Source organism: Vipera berus (assembly GCF_964194415.1).
Source record: "Vipera berus genome assembly, chromosome: 9".
Lineage (NCBI taxonomy): Eukaryota > Metazoa > Chordata > Lepidosauria > Squamata > Viperidae > Vipera > Vipera berus.
This window is the reverse complement of record NC_138212.1, coordinates 1,106,304-1,125,219: the sequence shown is the minus strand read 5'-3', so window position 1 is coordinate 1,125,219 and position 18,916 is coordinate 1,106,304. Positions and strand designations below refer to the sequence as shown.

Here is an 18,916-nt window from a genome sequence, read left to right as displayed (position 1 = left end):
GCAGGATGCAGTTGGGCCAAAGTTTTGGTGCTGTTTGGCAGAGGCATTTTTTCTTTTCCAGGTTTTTATCTTCCCCGTGGGCTTGGCATTTGGCTGCCGTAGCTAGATCTTCCCCATTTTGGGAGAGGAAGGACACATGTGGCCTTCATTACCATCTTGGATTTATCTCTTGACATTTATGAGCAGAACTAAGCTGGGGAATTCTGGGAGTTGAAGTCATCGCATCTTCAGGCTGCCAAGGTTGAGGAACAGTGGTTTAGATATTAATTTGTAATTTCATGGAATGGATCTAACGACGATCCAGAAAAGGAATGCAGCCAAAAGATACATTTGCAGACCAAACCAGATCGAAGAAAACTATGAGTAGGAAAATTGCCTGTTGGAAAGATGGTCAGGGAGAGCCGAAACAGCCAAGATTGCGGTTGTCTAAGTGTGGAGGTATGTTAGAAGGCATACGTTGGAATCCGCCTTTACCGCTAGCTCAGATGCAGCAAGGAACAAGGATTGGGGAATCTTCCACGTATCAAGGTTTCCCTTCCCCAAATTTCAGAATGTGGGAAGCAGCAAGATTTGGGGCTGAGTAGTTATGGGGTCAAAGGTACCATAGACTATATTTTAATTTTGTCTGCCTGCTTTTAGATTGCCATTGAATTTAAGAGCAAGCACCTAGATAGATTGCACACACCCCCCCGAGGGCCATAGCATAGGAGAACACAACAGACAAATAAAAAAACATATTTCTTTTTTCTTCAACAGAGGTATTCCTTGGCTTACAGCCACAACGGAGTCCAAAAATGTCTGTTGCTAAGTGAGACATTTGTTAAGTGAGTTTTGCTTCATTTTAGGACCTTTACGGCCACAGTTGTTTAAGTGAACCTCAGTTGTTAAGTGAATCGCTAACTTAACAACCACAGTTGTTAAGTTAGTAGCACTGTTCTTAAGTGAAACTGGCTTCTGCATCAACTTGGCTTGTCAGAAAATTGCAAAAGGGAATCACGTGACCCGGGGACACTGCGACCGTCAGAAATACGAGTCAGTTGCCAACACCTGACTTTTGGTCACGTGACCACGGGGCATGCCGCAAGGGTGGTGAGTGTGAAAAAACGGTGATTAAATTACTTTTTCCAGTGCCGTTGTAACTTTGAATGGTCAGTAAATGAATGTCTGTACGTCGAGGACTCCCTGTACTACATTTCTGGGTTGCGATCAGAGAGACGGTTCTAAAAGGGGACCTTGGAGAGAGAGACGTCTTGAGGCAGAGTGGATCAAAGCAGGACAGCCTCCGTTAATTGGGCCAAGTCAGTGTGGCTGACAGAGAACATCAAAGGGGAAAGAAACCGGGATCAGAGGCGATGCTGAGGACAAACCACACACAAGGAAACAAAGGGGCCTTCAGAAGCAACCTAATTATTTGCCTCACGAGCTAATTGGGGTACAAAGCCTGCATCTCTCTGTGTGTGTCACACAGGTAACAAAAGACACAGAGAAAAGAAGAGAATCAAAGAGCGATCATCAGCTCCTGAGAGCCAGGAGAAGGCTGCTTGTTCAAAAGGAGAAGAAAAAAAAATGGTGGAAAGAATAACAGAGTAACAGTTGGAAAGGACCTGGAGGTCTTCTAGTCCAACCCGCTGCTCAAGCGTGAAACCCTAGCTAGACCATTTCAGACAAGTGACTGTCCAGTCTCTTCTTGCAAACTTCCACTGTTGGAGCCCCCACAACTTCTGGTTGCAACTTCTATTCCACTGCTTAATTGTTCTAACTGACGGTAAATTCCTCCTTAGTTCCAGGCTGGTTCTCTCCTTGATTAGTTTCCATCTGTTGCTTCTTTTTCTGCTTTCTGGTGCTCTGGAGGATAGCTTGACCCCGCCCCCCTCTTCTTTGGGGCAGTCCCTCAGATATTGGAAGAGTGCTATCATGTCACCCCTAATCCTTGTTTTGACTAGAATAGCCCTGCCCAGTTCCTGCAACCGTTCTTCATATGTTTTAGCCTCCAGGCCTCTAATCATCTTCTCTGCACTCTTTCTAGGCCTCAGCATCTTTTTTATATCGTGGCGCTAATCACCCCGAGATGGCCTGGGAAGGTCCACGTGGCACTCTGCGGTCCAGAAGCCAAACGAGGCGGAAAGGCAGGCGAGGAGCTGACCTCTCCCAGGAGCACAGGTGAGGTCTACAGAGCATCCCATGGGACACCTGTTGCCTTGTGTAAAGATCTAAGCCTTGAGCACGGGACATCCCAGGCCTCTTGATCTTGGCGAATCTCCAAGGTTTTCCACTCTGAGGGTGCCTTTCTGAAAGATTGCAAGGAATGGCACTAACGGGCAAATTCTACCGATTGCTGAGAGAGGTTTGGTGGGACGCTCTCGGCAAGATGGCTTCTGTCCAGAATCTTTCCAACGTCCACACGATGTTGCGATTTGTCTTCTTGTGTTGGAGGACAAGCGCGGGGCTTTGGGTGTGGGCTTGAGTGACTGCTGTAGCTGAACAACCAGGAGGTTGTAGCCCTGCAAGGACCACAAAGCAGAAATGGAAACACTTCACAAAAGGGCATTTCTCGGCCAACATCAGGGGCTCCTAGCAGGAAGTCCAAGGAGATCCTTCAACTGGCCACTTCCAGGAAGGACACCCTCTTCAGATTTGGTCTGGAGTGGATTCCACTTCAGCTGTCTGTGGGGGAAGAAGTGGGCTGCCCCCCAGTCTTTTTCCTTCGTTATGGAACCCCCTGTGCATCACAGCTACCAGGTACCTGAAGAGGCCCTAGGAACAGGAAGAAGAAAAAAAAGAGAAGGCCATTTTTAAAATAAATCTAAGCGTAACACATTCTTGACTTATGACAACTGAGACCAACATTTCAAGCTGTCAAGTTGGAGGAGGAGGAGGAGGAGGAGGAGAAATGTGGGGGTCCCTGGTGGTCTTCTTGCAGATCTTTCATGATGCAGCTAGGTAACTCATCAGTGCTAGAAAGGAGAAGGGTTGGGAGGAGGAGCAGGGACTGTGGGGTCCCTGGTGCTCTCTGAGCTTGGTTTTTTTCTTGCAGACATTTCATAACCCAAGTAGATAACATCATTAGGATATTGTTTTCTGCTTGATTATTGTTAATCCCTGATTACCTGCCAGGCCTTCTCAACCTCCAGAGTCCAATCATCTTTGAGAATTGGCCTAACAGCTTGGATGAACTGAATTCCAATGTACTGAAGAAAAAAGAGAGAGAGGGAGATATAAAACGCCAAAGAAACAACGGTAATTTTGGAAAAGGAGGTGGAGAGGGAGGTGGATTGCCTGCTGTGAATTACATCTTTTACAGCTATTAGATTGCTTTAAAATATACGTGTTGCAGGTCGCAGACATCTTAAGAGATACAGTCATAGCTCTACAATAACATCTGAGGAAAGAGGATAAAATTTTATGGTGCAATTCCCTCCTTCGCCTCACTCCATGAATTTTACAAAGGTGTAGGCTTGGTCATTGTTCACTTGTCTTCCTCTTGGGTTTTCCTGCTGCAAAATTCTTTCTTCTTTTTTTTTTAGCAAAAACAATCAGGGAAAAAAAATCTAAAGAAACCGAAAAGCAATGCATTTGCATGCTTTTACAGGAGACAGGTGGAGATGCCCCAGCAGCAGTGCCTCTAAGCAATTACAAAAGCAAGGACATTAACCCCCAAGGAATATTGTTGCCCTTCCTGATGCAGGAGAAGCAGTGGCACAACCGGTGTGTGCGTGTGTGTGCCATTAAAACAGGAATCAGCCTAGAATCCCTATATAGCCACAAGTGAACTAAGTCCAACTTCCCTTGAATTCTGAGAACCTGTATCTAATTCCTAGCAAGTGCTAGCATTTAGTGGAGGAGATTCCTGCCCATAGGCCCTTAGCAACAAATCAGCTGAATTGGACTTTCTTTCACCCCTGACCCATCTAACACCCTTTGGTTGGTTTCTGTCTGCAAAAGTAGCTTGGTACCAGTTGGACAACGTCCAGACGGTTTGTGAAGAGGGCGATTACAGAGCCACAGTCTTCTAATGTACTTTTTTATTATGCAAATTATAAAAAGGCGTGATTTCTCCCTGCTGTTCTCTTTTTTGTGAAATCAGTAAGAAAGAGAATCCTTTTTAATTGAAACATTTCAAACAAATTATACTGTAAATTAAATGATCTTCCTCGTCTCAGTGTCATAATTGGGGGTCTAGCGTACCAAGGCTCTCATCTAGAAGCCAGATTTGGCCATCAGGGTGGAGTCAAAGGAGGGATCAGCCTAGCATCCCTACATAGCCACCAATGGTCTAAGCCAAAGGTCCCAAACCTTTTGGGCACCAGGGACCAGTTCCGTGGAGAGAGGTTTTTCCATGGACCAGAAGGTGCGTGGTTTTGTGTGCTGCTGCATCCCATGGATGGGGCTTTGCTTGTTTGTATGGACCGGTTGCTGGCATGCCGCAGCCCAGTACCGGTACACAGACCAGGGATTGGGGACCCCTGGTCTAAGTCCAATGTCCCTTGAATTCCATTAACTCTTCTCTAACTCCTCACAGTTGCTAACATTAGTGGAGAAGATTCCTGCGCGCAGGCTTTTAGCATTGAAAGTTTAATGGGAAGATCAATTCACGTGGACCTGAGCTTTTGCACCTGAGACCTTCCACTCTAAATAGGGAGAGGATCAAAAGGCAATTAAGAATATCCTTCTTAGAAGATTCAAGGTTTGAATTGCTTTAGTTCTTCAATAGGGTGTATAGGGGCACCCCAACCTTTGAATTCAGCCCAGCCTTGGTGGCCCTCTTGCTGCTCTTCATCTCACCTCGTAGTAGTTGGGGGGAGCTTTATAATGGAAGTGGTTCTTGCCCAGCTCAAAGGCAAGAGCCTCCAGCTTGGGCTCTTGATCCAGTCGAGCCACACTCTTCTCGATGAAGGACATCACTCTAGGGAGGGCGAGAGAACAGAGGAGACCTCTTTTGGGGCATGTGTTCATCCTCAGTGGACTCACCACCCCATTCCCAGGAAATCTACGAAGACCCACAGCAAAGTTCTGGGCAGGACAGAAGTTCCGATTAAGCCTTACGTAAGAAGGAAGAAGATAGGAATTCTCCAAATTACGGGAAACATCTAGGAAAGCAACTCTCTCTTCCCATCCACAGCTCCCTAGGGAGTCTGTGGGGTGGGGCAGAGTGGGGGGGGCTGGAGGAGAGGGGCTTAGAGGTCCCGAAGCATTGAGGTAATCATTTTAGAGTCTAGATTTGGGTTGCTCAACCTTGACAGCTTTAAGATGGATGGACTTCAACTCCCAGAATTTCCTACTCATAATTTACTTTGAGCTGATTTGGTTTGCAAATGTACCTTTTCTGGATCACCACCGTTGGATCCATTCCATGAAATTACAAATGAATAGCTAAACCACCGTTTCTCAAACTGGCTGAGGAATTCTGGGAATTGAAGTCCACAGATCTTCAAGCTGCCATGATTGAGAAACATTGGCCTAGATATGCTCATTTCTTTCTTGGCTTTCAGGAGCTACTTTAATCTCCTCCAGAGAGAGAGAGAGAGAGTTCTGCTCATCAATGTCAAGAGGTAAATCCAAGATGGTAATGAAGGCCACATGTGTCCTTCCTCTCCCAAAATGGGGAAGATCTAGCTATGGCAGCCAAATGCCCAAATGCCCACGGGGAAGATAAAAACCCGGAAAAGAAAAAAAGCCTCTGCCAAACAGCACCAAAACTTTGGCCCAACTGCATCCTGCCCGGGGAATTCTGGGAGCTGAAGTCCACCTGTCTTAAAAATTCATTAGTATGCTGGCTGGGGAATTCTGGGAGTTAAAATCCACCCATTGCAAACGTTTATTTACATGCTGGCTGGGGAATTCTTGGAGTTGAAGTCCACCCATCGTAAAAGTTCATTAGCATGCTGGCTAGGGAATTCTGGGAATTGAAGTCCACGAGACCTAAAGTGGCCATAGTTGGACACCCTTCCCCTGTGCCATTCCAGACAAGTGGCTGTCCAGTCTCTTCTTAAAAACCTCCAATGATGGAGCGCCCGCAACTTCTAGTGGCAAGTTGTTCCACTGGTTGATGGTTCTCACTGTTAGGAAATTTCTCCTTATTCCTAGGTCACGGAAGGATACAAATCCCCTTGTGTGGCCCACAGCCACAATGAAGGATCCAGGAATCGCCTGAGAACCATCACCCCAGGAGAAGGTGGAAGCTCTGTCCAGCTAGGAGACCCAGAAGCCTGGCCCAAATTGGACCCCCAGACCCACCTGAGGCCGTGGGCTTGAAGCTCCTTACTCATCTTCAGCTGTTGCAGATCGTCTACGCCACGGAAGAGGAAAAAGACATCCTTGCACTCGGGGTGGGTCTCAAAAAGTCTGGAGAAGAAACAGGAGACAGTCCAGATAGCAGCTTCCTTGGGGGGAGGGTGGGTGGGGGTCTTTGGGAAAATGGGACCTTCTTCCTGCGACCTGCAATGGTTGGTGAGGACCTCAAAAGACAGAAGGAGGAGGAGTAGGAGGAGGAGTTGCAGAATAGGCAATGGTCAGATAAGAGACCTCGCAGCGCTCAGGAGGAAAAGGGGCCTGGCAAACATCTCTGCAAGGACCCTCCCCACTTTCTGGGATTGTAAAGTTGAGGGGGGAGAAATGAACTTTCCAGATTACAAGCCCTCCTGAGGGCTGCGAGACCTCTAATCTGGACATTGCCTATTCTGGAACCCCTCCTCCTCCTCCTCCTCCTCCTCCTGCCTCTCTTCTCACAGACCCGACAGGCAACCCCCCCCCCCATGTTCAGAGACATTTTTGAACCCATTTTCCCGTCCTATCTTTGAGGCTCTGCCCCCTCCCCTTCCCCCTCCCCCACTGGTTTTATGGCATCTGCTTTGGCTAACAAAAGGGGATAAACACAAGAATCGTTTATCGTTTATCGGAATGTTTATCCTGGCCTTTGTCATCGTGATCCCAGGATGTTTAAAACTCTCTTCAAACAAAAGCCATGCCAACACAATCTATAAAAGCCATCTGAAAAGCACATGTGAAAACAGCAGAGCAAACTCAGTCAAACTGCATGGAAAAGAAACGGCTCCCTGCGGATGGAAGTGCCCGTAAGATCCCCGAGAAAGTCACTTGGCAATAAAGATCTATCGCTCCTTTTATTTATTATGTTTTTTAATGCCAGGCGTGCCTCTGTGGCAGATTGCACCCCCGAGGTTTCAAAACTCAACTGCCACCCATCCAGGAGAACAGAAAACTGGAACAGAACAGAACAGAACAAACTTTTTGGACCGAGATGCCCTATGCACGGTTACCCATGCCCTCGTCACTTCTCGTTTGAAGAGCACCCGGAGGCTTCAACTGGTGCAGAATGTGGCCGTGCGGGTGCTTATGGGAGTATCTCGGTACTCCCATGTTACACCACTCCTGCGCGAGCTGCGTTGGCTTCCGGTTGCCCTCCGGGTGCGATTCAAGGTGCTGGTTATAACCTTTAAAGCCCTACATGGCTTAGGCCCGGGGTACTTGCGAGACCACTTGCTGCCATTATCAACCTCCCATTGCCCGGTTCACTCCCACAGAGTCGGTGACCCCCAGGGGGAGAGCCTTCTCTGTGGGCGTGCCGACCCTCTGGAATGAATTGCCCCCGAGCTGCGGATGACCCCTGACCTTCGGTCCTTCCGCCGTGACCTGAAGATGTGGTTGTTCCAACAAGCGGGCCTGGACTGACTACGGTTTTAATTAGTTTTTTACTGGTTTTTAAATTGTCATATAATTATTGTATTTATTGTTTAATTCTTTTTTAAATTTTCTATTTTATGTTTCTAATTTTTATTGTTGTGCACCGCCCTGAGTCCTTAGGGAGAAGGGCGGCATATAAATTTAATAAAATAAATAAATAAAATAAACTCAGTGTACATTCAAGCAACAAATGATAAATCATAATCATAAAAATACAATCACTGTAAATCATAAGATACAACACTCAGTGACAGTCATGAGATGCTAAATAAAAGCAGTCAACATAAGTCATAAGTCCTAAGGTGCTAAAGGCACAGGTAATAGGAAAAAGGAGAAGGCTAATAGTAATACAGCCCTACTAATGGTTTGACCTCCCTGTGCATAGCGGGGGACAATGCTGTGGGAATTAGGTGTTCAGCAGAGTGATGGCACGGGGAAAAAACTGTCTCTGTGTCTAATTCTTTTGTCATGCAATGCCCTATAGCAGGGATCCTCAACCTTGGCAACTTGAAGACTTGTGTGAACTTCAACTCCCAGAATTCCTCGAGCTGAAGTCCACAAGTCTTCAAGTTGCCAAGGTTGAGGACCCCTGCCCTCTAGCACCGTCCAGAGGAGGGAACTTGAAGCATTTTATGTCCTGCATCTGAGGAGATTGTAGATATGTTCTCAGCCCTCTTTCTGGTCCGTGCAGCGTACAGGTCCTCAGTGGAAGGCAGGCTGGTTGCAATTGTTTTTTTCTGCAGTCCTAACCATCCGTTGGAGTCTGTGTCTGTCTTGTTTGGTTGCTGTGCCAAACCAGACAGTTACAGAGGTGCAAATGAGAGACTCGACAATTCCTCTCTAGAACCGCATCAGCAGCTCCTTGGGCAGTCTGAGCTTTTCTGAATTGGCGCAAGAAGAACATTCTTGGTTGTGCTTTTTTTGATGACAGGCCTTTTAAAACAATTCACGTGAAAAAGGTTAAACTGGAAACTTTTTTGCAGAACGGCAACCTGGCTGGGCTCCCGAGAGCTTTCTCTGTTGCTCTTACCCCAGCGAAAACAAACAAAAGCAACGCAACTTTGCGGCACATAATTCAGATGTTGAAAAGGATGTGTTGAGGTGTTGACTCTTCCCTAGCTCTCTGTCTCTAAGCACTTGGCCCGAACTAAATAACAAACAGATCGGCCCTTTCTATCAAATTCTTTGAATGTTGTGGTTTCATTAAAAGGGACTTAAGATGAATCCAGCTGTCTCTGCTCCAGGATGGAAGCACGTGATCAGTCTTGGGAAGTGGAGGTAGCCACTTAAAAATATGTAGTTAATTAAACCGCTTTGAGGACCACTGTGTGGTGGGTCTGCGCTTCTCTTCATGGGAAGAAATTGCACGGAAGATGGATAAGGGAGAGGCTGGCATTGAAAACAGGTGGATCTGTCATCGCTGGGAGATTCAGAGGTGCCGGCCGTCAGGTGGCATATAAATGTGATAAATTATTCTTGTGACTCTGCAGGTTTAGAATCTGAAGCGGCTGCAATTGAAACAGCCATGATGAAGTGGGAGTTAAAAATGAGGAATTGGATACAGGCAGTCCTGGACTTATGACTCACCCCTCCGCCTCGGTGGGACTGAATTAACTGTCCAAGGCCAATTTGGAAGCAATAGCTGGATCCAGAATCCGAATGGTTGCAAAACATTTACCCCAAGTAACTCTTAAATCCAGGTAGTCCTTCACTTACGACCAGAACTCAGCTCAAAATTTCTGTGGCTAAGTGAGACATTTGTTCAGTGTGTTTTGCAGCATTTTACCACCTTTCTCGTCACAGCTCTTAAGTGAATCGCTGCAGTTGTTAAGTTAGTAAATGAATCTGGCTCCCCCCATTGACTTTGCTTGTCAGAAGGTTCACAAAAGGGGATCACAGGACCACCACCCCACTCTGGGACACAACAACCGCAACAAGTACAAGTCAGTTGCCAAGCATCTGAATTTTTATCACCCTGGGGATGCTGCAACAGTCATAAGTGTGAAAACGGTCATAAGTCAGCTTTTTCAAAGCTGTTATAATTCTGAACCATCTCTAAACAAGTGGTTGTAAGTCAAGGACTATCTGTACCCTCGCTGTCATTATGGGCATTTTGCAGGCTGATGGTCATGAGAAGGCGAAGGTTTTTGGCAACCAAACCTTTGAAAGACTCTGTTGTCCCTTATCAACAAACTTAATAATTTATTAAAAAAACACCTCTTTTTTATAATCCTGAAAAACTCCCTTTTTTCAACCCTGTAATCCCTCTTAAACATTCTGTGGCTGTTTGGCCGAAAGACGATGGGTGTAGTTCTACCTGGGCATCTTTTGCCACCTGGACAATCATTTGTCTGAAAGGGTAGAGGGTCTCCCAGCTCAAGCAGGGGGCTGGACTAGAAGACCTCCAAGGTCCCTTCCAACTCGCTTATTCTACGTTCTCTCTCTTTCTGCTGCCAACGTGAACAAACTGGATTTGCAGGGACGCCAAATGAATAACAGCCCAAAGGACTTGCAGAATCGGGCTCCTTCAGCGGTTCTCCTTTGGAAGAATCTCTTGTAATCTAATCAACATAATCTCTATGTTGCTCTCACTTTAATTAGCGAGGAGCATTTGAAGGGGGCAGCCACGTGAAAAGCTGATGCCAGCCCCCTCTGGCTCTAAACAAAGCCCACCAGGTGGGTGCCTAGGTCTGCCAAGCAAGGAGCGCACCTGGGGTGGGAAGGAGGCAGGGAGATTTCACAAAAGGCCTTGCAAGGAAGGAGAGGGAGGGGCTGCCTGGTCCTCTGTTAAGCTTGGGGGGGGCAGGAGAGGCGTTAAGCCAGCAGGACCCCCAGGGGGTGAAGCCCCCGAGGGGCACAAGAGAGTTTTGCGAGGGGGGGAAGCTATTATTGTTGAAATATATTAGTTAGAAGTGTGTGTGTTTTTAATACATATTTTTCTTCTTGTCTTCTTTCGTTTTGCTTTGTTCTTGTTTCCTTCTTTTTTTCCCTTTTGGAGTTTGTCCCCCAGCTTTGGAAATAATAAAATAAAATAAAAATTACTTTAAAAAAGGAGAGCCAGCAAGAGGGGGCTGTAGAAGGGGGAGCAGCCTGGGATCCCTCACCTTCCTTCTCTCTCTTCCAACGGCAGCCTTTGCTCTTGGCAAACAGGGGTCCCCTTCCCGACAGGTTGCAGGGCCATTCAACCACTGGGAATCGGGCCTCTGCAGAGTCTCCCAGCAGATTCCCGTCCAGGCTTGACCCACGCTGACCCGCGAACAAGTTTGCAGAGACGCTTCCCTCGTTCGCAAGTCAGCGTGGGTCAGCCCTGATGGGAGACTTGCAGCTGCCCGATTTCCAGATGTGAAACGGTTTCCTGGGGCGGAAAATGCTTTTTGGCTTGGTGTGAGTCTGATAATCATGAGTGGAATTTATTGCCTCATTGAATTACTCGCATACATCTTAGGGAAGTAAACACTGACTGTCTGCAGCCGTGGCCGTTTCAGTATGACTGGCCAGAACAGGAGGAGGACCGCGGGGTCCTTGGTGCTCTCTGAGTTGGGTGGTTTTCTTGCAGCCTTTTCATAACCCAGCTCAGTAACATCATCAGTTACTGAAGGGAGGGGGGTTGTGGAGTGGAGGAGAAGGAGAAGGGAGGGGGGGAAAGGCAGAAGAAGAGGATTATGGGGTCCTTGGTGCTCTCTGAGCTGGGTGGTTTTCTTGCAGCCTTTTCATAACCCAGCTCAGTAACATCATCAGTTACTGAAGGGAGGGGGGTTGTGGAGTGGAGGAGAAGGAGAAGGGAGGGGGGGGGAAAGGCAGAAGAAGAGGATTATGGGGTCCTTGGTGCTCTCTGAGCTGGGTGGTTTTCTTGCAGACATTTCATAAGCCAGCTAGGAACTTCTCTCCCTTCTAACTCTGATGATGTTACCTGGTTGGGTCATGAAACATCTGCAAGGAAAAATAAATAAGCACAGAGAACAGCCAGGATGGCATCCTCCTCCTCCTCCCCCTCCTCTCTGCAAACCTTCCTCCCTTCTAGCACTGATGATGTTACCTAGCTGGGTAACAAAACGTCTCCAAAAAAAAACAACCAAGCACAGCGAGCACCCAAGACTCCACAATTCAACCCTGAGCTACGCACATTCTTTTCTGTTGGGCCCCCAAACCCAGTCGTGGGATGGTGCCTAAGCCAGATCCCTAAGCTGTAGCCCCCCCCCCCGCCACCCGTTTTCCACCACTGCCAGGCGAGGCTGGATCTGGGCACTCGGTCCCAAACCTGCTCTCCAAACTGCCTTCTTCTTGGAATTTGGAAGCTTCTGGACTGTCTCTCATTGCAGCCGGCATCCGTCCGCCCGCTGTTCCTTTTAGGCCTGTCTGGTGCTCCTGCCTCCCGTTTTCTCCCTCCCTCCCTCCCTCCTCGAAGCCCCCATGAGTTTGCCGGACAGAAAACAGACTCTCAAAGGCATCGGTTGTGTGTTTTGTGAGAGATTCCTGGGGCAGAGACAGGGCCAGGAGAGAAAGGGCAGGTCTGCCTGCGTACCTGTAGAGGTGCAGGTGTGCAGTCTCCGAGCACCAGGCAGGACAGACCCCACACCACCTGCTGCCTTGAAAAAAATACCTCTGAGCATGTTCAAAGGGCACGTTGCCACGAAATGGCTGCGATGTGGTGTCCCTGGGCATTGGTAAGTATAGATAGTCCGTGATTTACAATCATTCATTTAGCGACCATTCCAAGTTACAACGGGACTGAAAAATGTGACTTGTGACCAGTCCTCACACTTACAGCACCACAGCCTCCCCAAAATTCGGGTGCTTGGAAACTGGCATGTGTTACACGATCACCATTGGTGACTTCACAGCCTTGGAAGTTGGGACAGGTGTGGCAGACCAAGAAGGAAGTCTCAGCATCAAGGGGGGGGGGTGTCTTCAAAGGGGCATTGGGGTTGATCGGGAGCATCTCCCTGCAATGGAAGCCAGTCCTGGCGCATTGAACGTCCTTGGTTGGGAAGCCCAGGGTGGGGGGTGGGGTGGTCACCCAAGCTAAATCAAGATGAAAGCCGAAGCGTGGGAGCAGACTGCAGATCCCAAGAGATGCAACTTTGGGATGACTCATCTTGCAGTTCTCTTCTCCCCCCCCGCCCCCTCCGCTGGACAAACACTATTTTATTTTATTTCATTAAATTTGATTTAGAAGCTCCCTCCCTTGGGCTGCCGACCTCCGTGGGTGGCTGAGTGTTTATAAAGGAAGAGAAACCGGATGATGCAGAAGAATGAACCCCAGACATGAGGGAGGGACAAACCTTGGCCCCCGCCTGAGGCCTGGGGGGGACAGCCAGATTTTCTGGGGACATCTTCTGGGGTACAGGGGAAGCCCCCCAGATCTCTGGGGGAGAGGCAGATGCAGCAACAGAGGAGACATCCCCCAGAGTTTTACTGCTAGTGCTCAACTTACAAGCAGTTGTTTAATGATGGTTCGAGGTTGCAACAACACTGAAAATGGTGTTATGACCGATTTCCCCACTTTTGACTGTTGTCCCAAAGGTGTTTTTTCAAAAGGCAACCGGAGTTTGTTTTTCCTTGAAGAATTTTTGCTTCTCACCCAGGAAGCTTCTTCGGTTCTGACTGAATCTTCTGACTGATTCACTCAGAATTGAAGAAGCTCCTCGGATGAGAAGTAAAATATCTTCACGGAAAAACAAAGCCCAGTTCCTTTTGGAAAAGCACCTTCAGGACAGCCCTGACCTGGATGACAGAGCATCTCCACAGACACTTGTGACCGTTGCAGCCTCCTCATGGTCACGGGATCAAAGACCGGCCTTCCCCAACCAGCTCCTCAGTTGCACTTTTGTGGCTTGTGTTGCATTGACCGGGATGCTCCCCTTGCAAAGAGAGAAAATGCGCCTTACCCGATAAAGACAATGATCCCCACTCGGGCGATGTTCTTATGGAGGATGTTCCAGGACTCCCGAATCCGCTCTTTCTGGGCCTGGGAGAGGGGGAATGCCTCCTCCCCCTCCCCTTTGCTGCCATCAGCCCCTTCCTCGTCAAGGCCCAGGGCTGAGCCCCTCCAGTCTTCGGAGCCGGCTGGATCCGCTGCGTCCCCCGTGCTGGATAAGGCGCATCCCATCTGCACCACAAGCTTTCCTACCCTTGAACAACCAAGACAGACAGGTGCCAATCCAGAGACGGGATAAACCAGGGCCAGGCAGGTAGTTCTTCAACCCTCAGCTTGGGAGGGGTGGGGGGAGAGATACAGCTATTGCTGGACTGTGGGCAATGGGGTTTGTCAACCTGGGCCACTTTAAGATGTGTGGACTTCAACTCCCAGCATCCCCCAGCCGGCTCTTAGGAATTCTGGGGGTTGAAGTCCACACGTCTTAAAGTGGTCAAGGTTGAGAAACATTGGCACAGAGCGACTCACTTCAAAATGCGAATTCAACTGCAGGGAGTCTTTGATTTACAACATTTCATTTAGTGACCATTCAAAGTTACGACAGACAGCACTGGAAAAAATGACTTAGGGACGTTTTTCACAACTATGACCTTCGCAGCATTCCCCATAATCATGTGATCAAAATTCAGGCCCTCAGCAACTGACTCACAGTTGTGACAGTCGCAGTGTCCCTGGTCACGTGATCCCCTTTTGCGACCTTCTGACAAGCCAATGGGGAAGCCGGATTCACTTAACAACCGGGTTACTAACTTATCAGTTGCAGTGATTCACTTAACAACTGAGGCAGGAAAGGTTCTAAAACGGGGCAAAATTTGCTTAACAAATGTCTCACTTAACAATAGAAATTTTGGGCTCAATTGTGGTTCTAAATTGAGGACTCCCTATACGCTTCATTAAATTAACCCTAGTTTTCCCCCCCCCCCAAAAGAGGTGAGGTCAACATGGCCTTCATTCCACCCTGAAAGAGAACCTCGTGGTTTTCCCCAGTTGTTCAATCTCAGTAGCATCTTGTTTCCCTTTTTCAATTTTTTTATCGTGGGTCTGTTTTATTTTAAGCAGGCCGGGTGTCACCTTGCTGGAAAATCCAGCTGCCGGCAGCGCAGCCGGTGAATATCTGAACCCAGCAAAGCCGCCACAAAATAACACGGCAAGCGCCGAGGGTTTTGGGCAATCACGGAAAAGAGGAGGAGGAGGAAGAGGCAGAAGAAAGGGGGAGGTGGAGGAAGTAAAAAGAGGAAGACTATGTATGGGGTCTTTGGTGCTCTCTGGGCTGGGTTGTTTCCTTAGAGATATTTCATGACCCAAGTAGGTAACATCATCAGTGCTAGAAGGGAGAGGGAGAGGAGGAGGAGGAGGAAGAGTGTTGTGGGGTCCCCTCTGTTTTTACATAGCTCCTTCTAGCACTGAGGATGTTATCTAGCTTGGATCATGACAGGTCTGCAAGAAAACCACCAAGCTCGGTCCTTTGTTGATCAGTGGAAACAAGCAGATCAGGAACGCTGAGCAGGAGAGCCTGAGCCATGCCACCTTTAACCATCTCAGGTGGGGCATCTCCAGGCGAGGCTGTTCTGCTTCTCTCCAGCGGTCAGTGCAGGTTTGACTTGGCTAGCAGCTCTTTGCCATCGACCACATGCGGAACGGCTGCTGGAACTGGGTATGTCTCTAGTTCAATGAAAAGAAGGACGAGGGGAGACGTGATAGCAGTCTTCCCCAGTCAGCAATTTTGGGAGTTGAAATCCACAAGGCTTCAAGTTCCGAGACTGGACACCCTGCTCTAGGTCTCCTGCTGAGCAGCAGGCTGGACTAGAAGCCCTCCAAGGTCCCTTCCAAGTCTATATTCTCCCTCTCACCTCCCTTTGATGGCTGGAAGATTTGCAAGAGGTCCCGAAAGAGGCTTAGAACCCCCCCCCCTCAGCTGGGGAAGCTCCTCTGCCTGAAAGAAGGAAGGTTCAACTAGTGCCTACTTACCAACGCAAGGGGTCCGTTCCTTAGGCGGTCCAGGCAGAAGAGCCGAGTGCGAGAAGATTCCTTTCGCAGAGAGAGAAGAGCAAAGCTTTCACGCTCAGCTTGTGGTCTCCCCCGTTCACACTCTTGGCTCGGCTGCAATTCCCAGCCAGGTGCATCCCAGACGGGTTGGAGAACATGCAGGCATCCTCGGGATCCTAAAGTCTGCCTGGTTTGGATCCGAGCTCACATGGGTTAATGGGCAACAGAGCTGCCTCTGCTGCTGGCTTTCCAGCCTCGGGGAGATCAATGTCTGTTTGCCCAAAAGTGCTGGAACAGCAAACGGGAGCTTGTGCAGAAGCTGGCAGAGGGTGCGCCTGGGGAATTCTAGTTTTTCCAGCTTACTGGAAGGATTGGTGTGCCAGTTTGGTTCTGCAATTAAAGGTGCTGGACTAGGAGCTGGGTGTAGAGTTCTGGGTGAGTTTGGGCCAGTCTCTGTCTCTTTCTAGGGGGGAAGGAACGGAGGGAGGTAGAGAGGAGGAAGAAAAGAAAAAGAGAAAAAGGGAAGGAAGGCAGAGGAAAGAAGGAAAGTGGAGGGGGAGGGAGGGTGGAAGAAAGAAAAAGAAGGGGAGAAGGCAGGCAGGCAGAGAAAGAAAGAAAGAAAGAAAGAAAGAAGGAAAGAAAGAAAGAAAGAAAGAAAGAAAGAAAGAAAGAAAGAAAGAAAGAAAGAAAGAAAGAAAGAAAGAAAGAAAGAGCGAGCCTTACTTTTGTCTTTAGTGGCTCTAATCACTTTAAAGCAACCAAGCGATTTTTTAAAAGCCGCAAGTCCCCACCCCCCCAATACTGTCCATGGTCTTGAAGCACGTAGCCTCCCCTGCACCCACTTCCAGAAGCCCCTGAGCCCAGTGCTCCCAGGCCGCCTGTGGGCTGCTCCCGACCTCCTGCTCTTCGGAGAAGAAGCTCACCGGAAGGCCCCCCCCCCGGTGGGAAGAGTCCCTGGGGTTGCTCCTCGGGCTGCTCCCAGGCTGAAGGGAAGCCTCTGATGGGGGTGGGGAACAGAGGGGCTGAGCTCAGGCACATGGTTCCTTATCATGACCCATCGTCACACGGAAGACAACGCAGCAGAAAAAGCAGAATTGTGGAGAGGAGAAAGAAGCAGCACGAAGACTGTGGGGTCCTGGGCGCTCTCTGTTTTCTTACAGACGTTTCATGATCCAACTAGGCAACAACATCAGTGCTAGAAGGGAGGGGGGTTTCCAGAGTAGGAGGATTACTGCTGGGATCCTGGGTGCTCTCTGAGCTTGTTTGTTTATGGCCCAACTAGGCAACATCATCAGTGCTAGTGAGTGAGGTGGGGGTCTAAACTGCTGCATAAAAACAGGACAGGCATTTGGGTCCCCCTATTTTATGATCCCCAGGGGCTCCCTTGGCTGTCAGGGGAGGTTCAGGAACCGAGCAGCTGGAGCCAGAACAACTGGGGAGCCCACGAACCCGGCTAGGAGATCTTGGGAGGCCACACATCTTAAAATGGCCAAAGTCGTATCGTTCTACAGATCAATACCGTTTGCTGCAGATAAATGAGATTATATCTTTTCCCCGAAATATCATTTTCCTGCATCCCCTTTGAGGGGATTCCTGCAGGTCCATTTGTGCAGATCACACCCCCGGCCGTCAGATGCCCCAGCCTCTTGCTAATCGGCTTTGTAAGCAGCTGTGTCATTTTTCCTTCTCCCCCAGGAGGGAAAATTGTGCTGATTGTTACTGTGACTAAACCCCATCCCTCAGCCCAATACATCGTTTTCCATACATTTTTGCACATTTATTTTTTCTTTGAGAAAACACGCGTGCTCAAAAGAAGCCAAGGCTTCCAAATATTTGATGCAGGCAACCTCTTTTCTTGTGATTTTGCACAGCTGCCAGAGTCCTGGTATGGGTCCAAAGACGTTTTTTGAGTCTTTCAGATCTGCAAAGATAAGGCACCAGCCCAAGGAAGTTACCTTGTTTTGGAATTTGTTTTTCCATAAATATGTGCCCACGCTGGCCCTTTTATTACTATGGCAGTGTATTGCTTCTGATTTTGGAATCCGAAAAAAGTGGCGTCTCCCTGATATAAACCATGCTTGGCGGGTGGGGGGTTGGGAGATGTACCAATTGAGTAGAATTTTTGTATCTCAGGGCTGAAATGAGAGGCCCTTGATGTTTTCTGTGCTGGTTGTTTCCTTGCAGACGTTTCATGACCCAACTAGGGAACATCATCAGTGCTAAAAGAAACTGGGGTTTGCAAGGAGGAGGAGACTGTGGGGTCCTTGGTGATCTCTGAGCTTGGTGGTTTCCTTGCAGACGTTTTACAACCCGACTAGGGAACATCATCAGTGCCAGGAGGGAGAGGGGTTTGCAGAGAGGAGGAGGAGGGAGTTGAATGTTTCTTGTAAACGTTTCATTATCCAACTAGGTAACATCACTAGCGCAAACCCTTGCCCTTCTCGCTGATGATGTTACCTAGTTGGGTAGTGAAACGTCTGCAAGGAAACCACCAAACTCAGAGAGCACCAAGGAACCCTCACAAAAGGATGTGTAAGGTTAGGCTTAACTACTCCTCCCCTCTGCAAACCAAATTCTTACAAGAGAAATACATCTTGGTGCTGCCCGTTTTCTCCCGTAAATAATCTAGTTATTTACAGCTGCCGAAGTGGGTCTGGATCACTGTAAAAATGGGTTCTAGAACAATTCTAGCTTTGAGATTCCCCTTCAGAAATGGCCCCACCGCTGGTTCCAAAGGATTTTTAAAAATGCAGTCCACTTTTGGATGGGATATGCTGGAATGCTTCCTCGGCAGAGGCCATAGCCGTCTGCAGCACCACCGCTCAGCGTAAAGGCCGGAGGAGCGTCTCAGTTTGACAGAAAACGATTATGGATGAAGACACGAGACGTCTCTGGGACAAAGTCCAAGCTGAACCGGTGACCTAACAACGGATTTCAACCTTATTCCTGGAAACGGATCCAATTGCTCGGTGGGAAACCTGGCTGTGCTGCAGAGCAAAACAGCTGCAATTCACAAATTTGGATGCTTCGGCGGGAAGAGATTCTTCTGGGCCAGATCCCGGGGTGCTATTTTAATTAATTAATTTTAATTAATCTTCAGAAATCGTGGGTGCTCCATCACTGGAGGTTTTTAAGAAGAGACTGCAGTCACTTGTCTGAGATGGTATAGGTTCTCCTGCTTGAGCAGGGGGCTGGACTAGAAGACCTCCGAGGTCCCTTCCAGCTCTATTCTACTCTAAGTTTTATTTGGTTTTAATCCCGACTTTATGGATACAATCCAGAAAGCGATCAGGGAGC

At 48.5% G+C, this 18,916-nt stretch overlaps 1 protein-coding gene across 1 annotated transcript; it reads right to left on the bottom strand.

Annotated features, from left to right (window-relative positions):
* Positions 1-2,326: 2,326 nt before the first annotated feature.
* Positions 2,327-13,807, bottom strand: LOC308671835 (neuroglobin-like; the record flags this gene model as incomplete). The annotated part of the gene is made up of 5 exons (XM_081334318.1): positions 2,327-2,754; positions 3,108-3,188; positions 4,783-4,903; positions 6,235-6,342; positions 13,587-13,807. The coding sequence occupies 5 exons, from the start codon at positions 13,805-13,807 to the stop codon at positions 2,629-2,631; spliced, it is 657 nt and encodes a 218-aa protein (XP_081190444.1). The 3' UTR covers positions 2,327-2,628.
* Between the last annotated feature and the right edge of the window lie 5,109 nt (positions 13,808-18,916).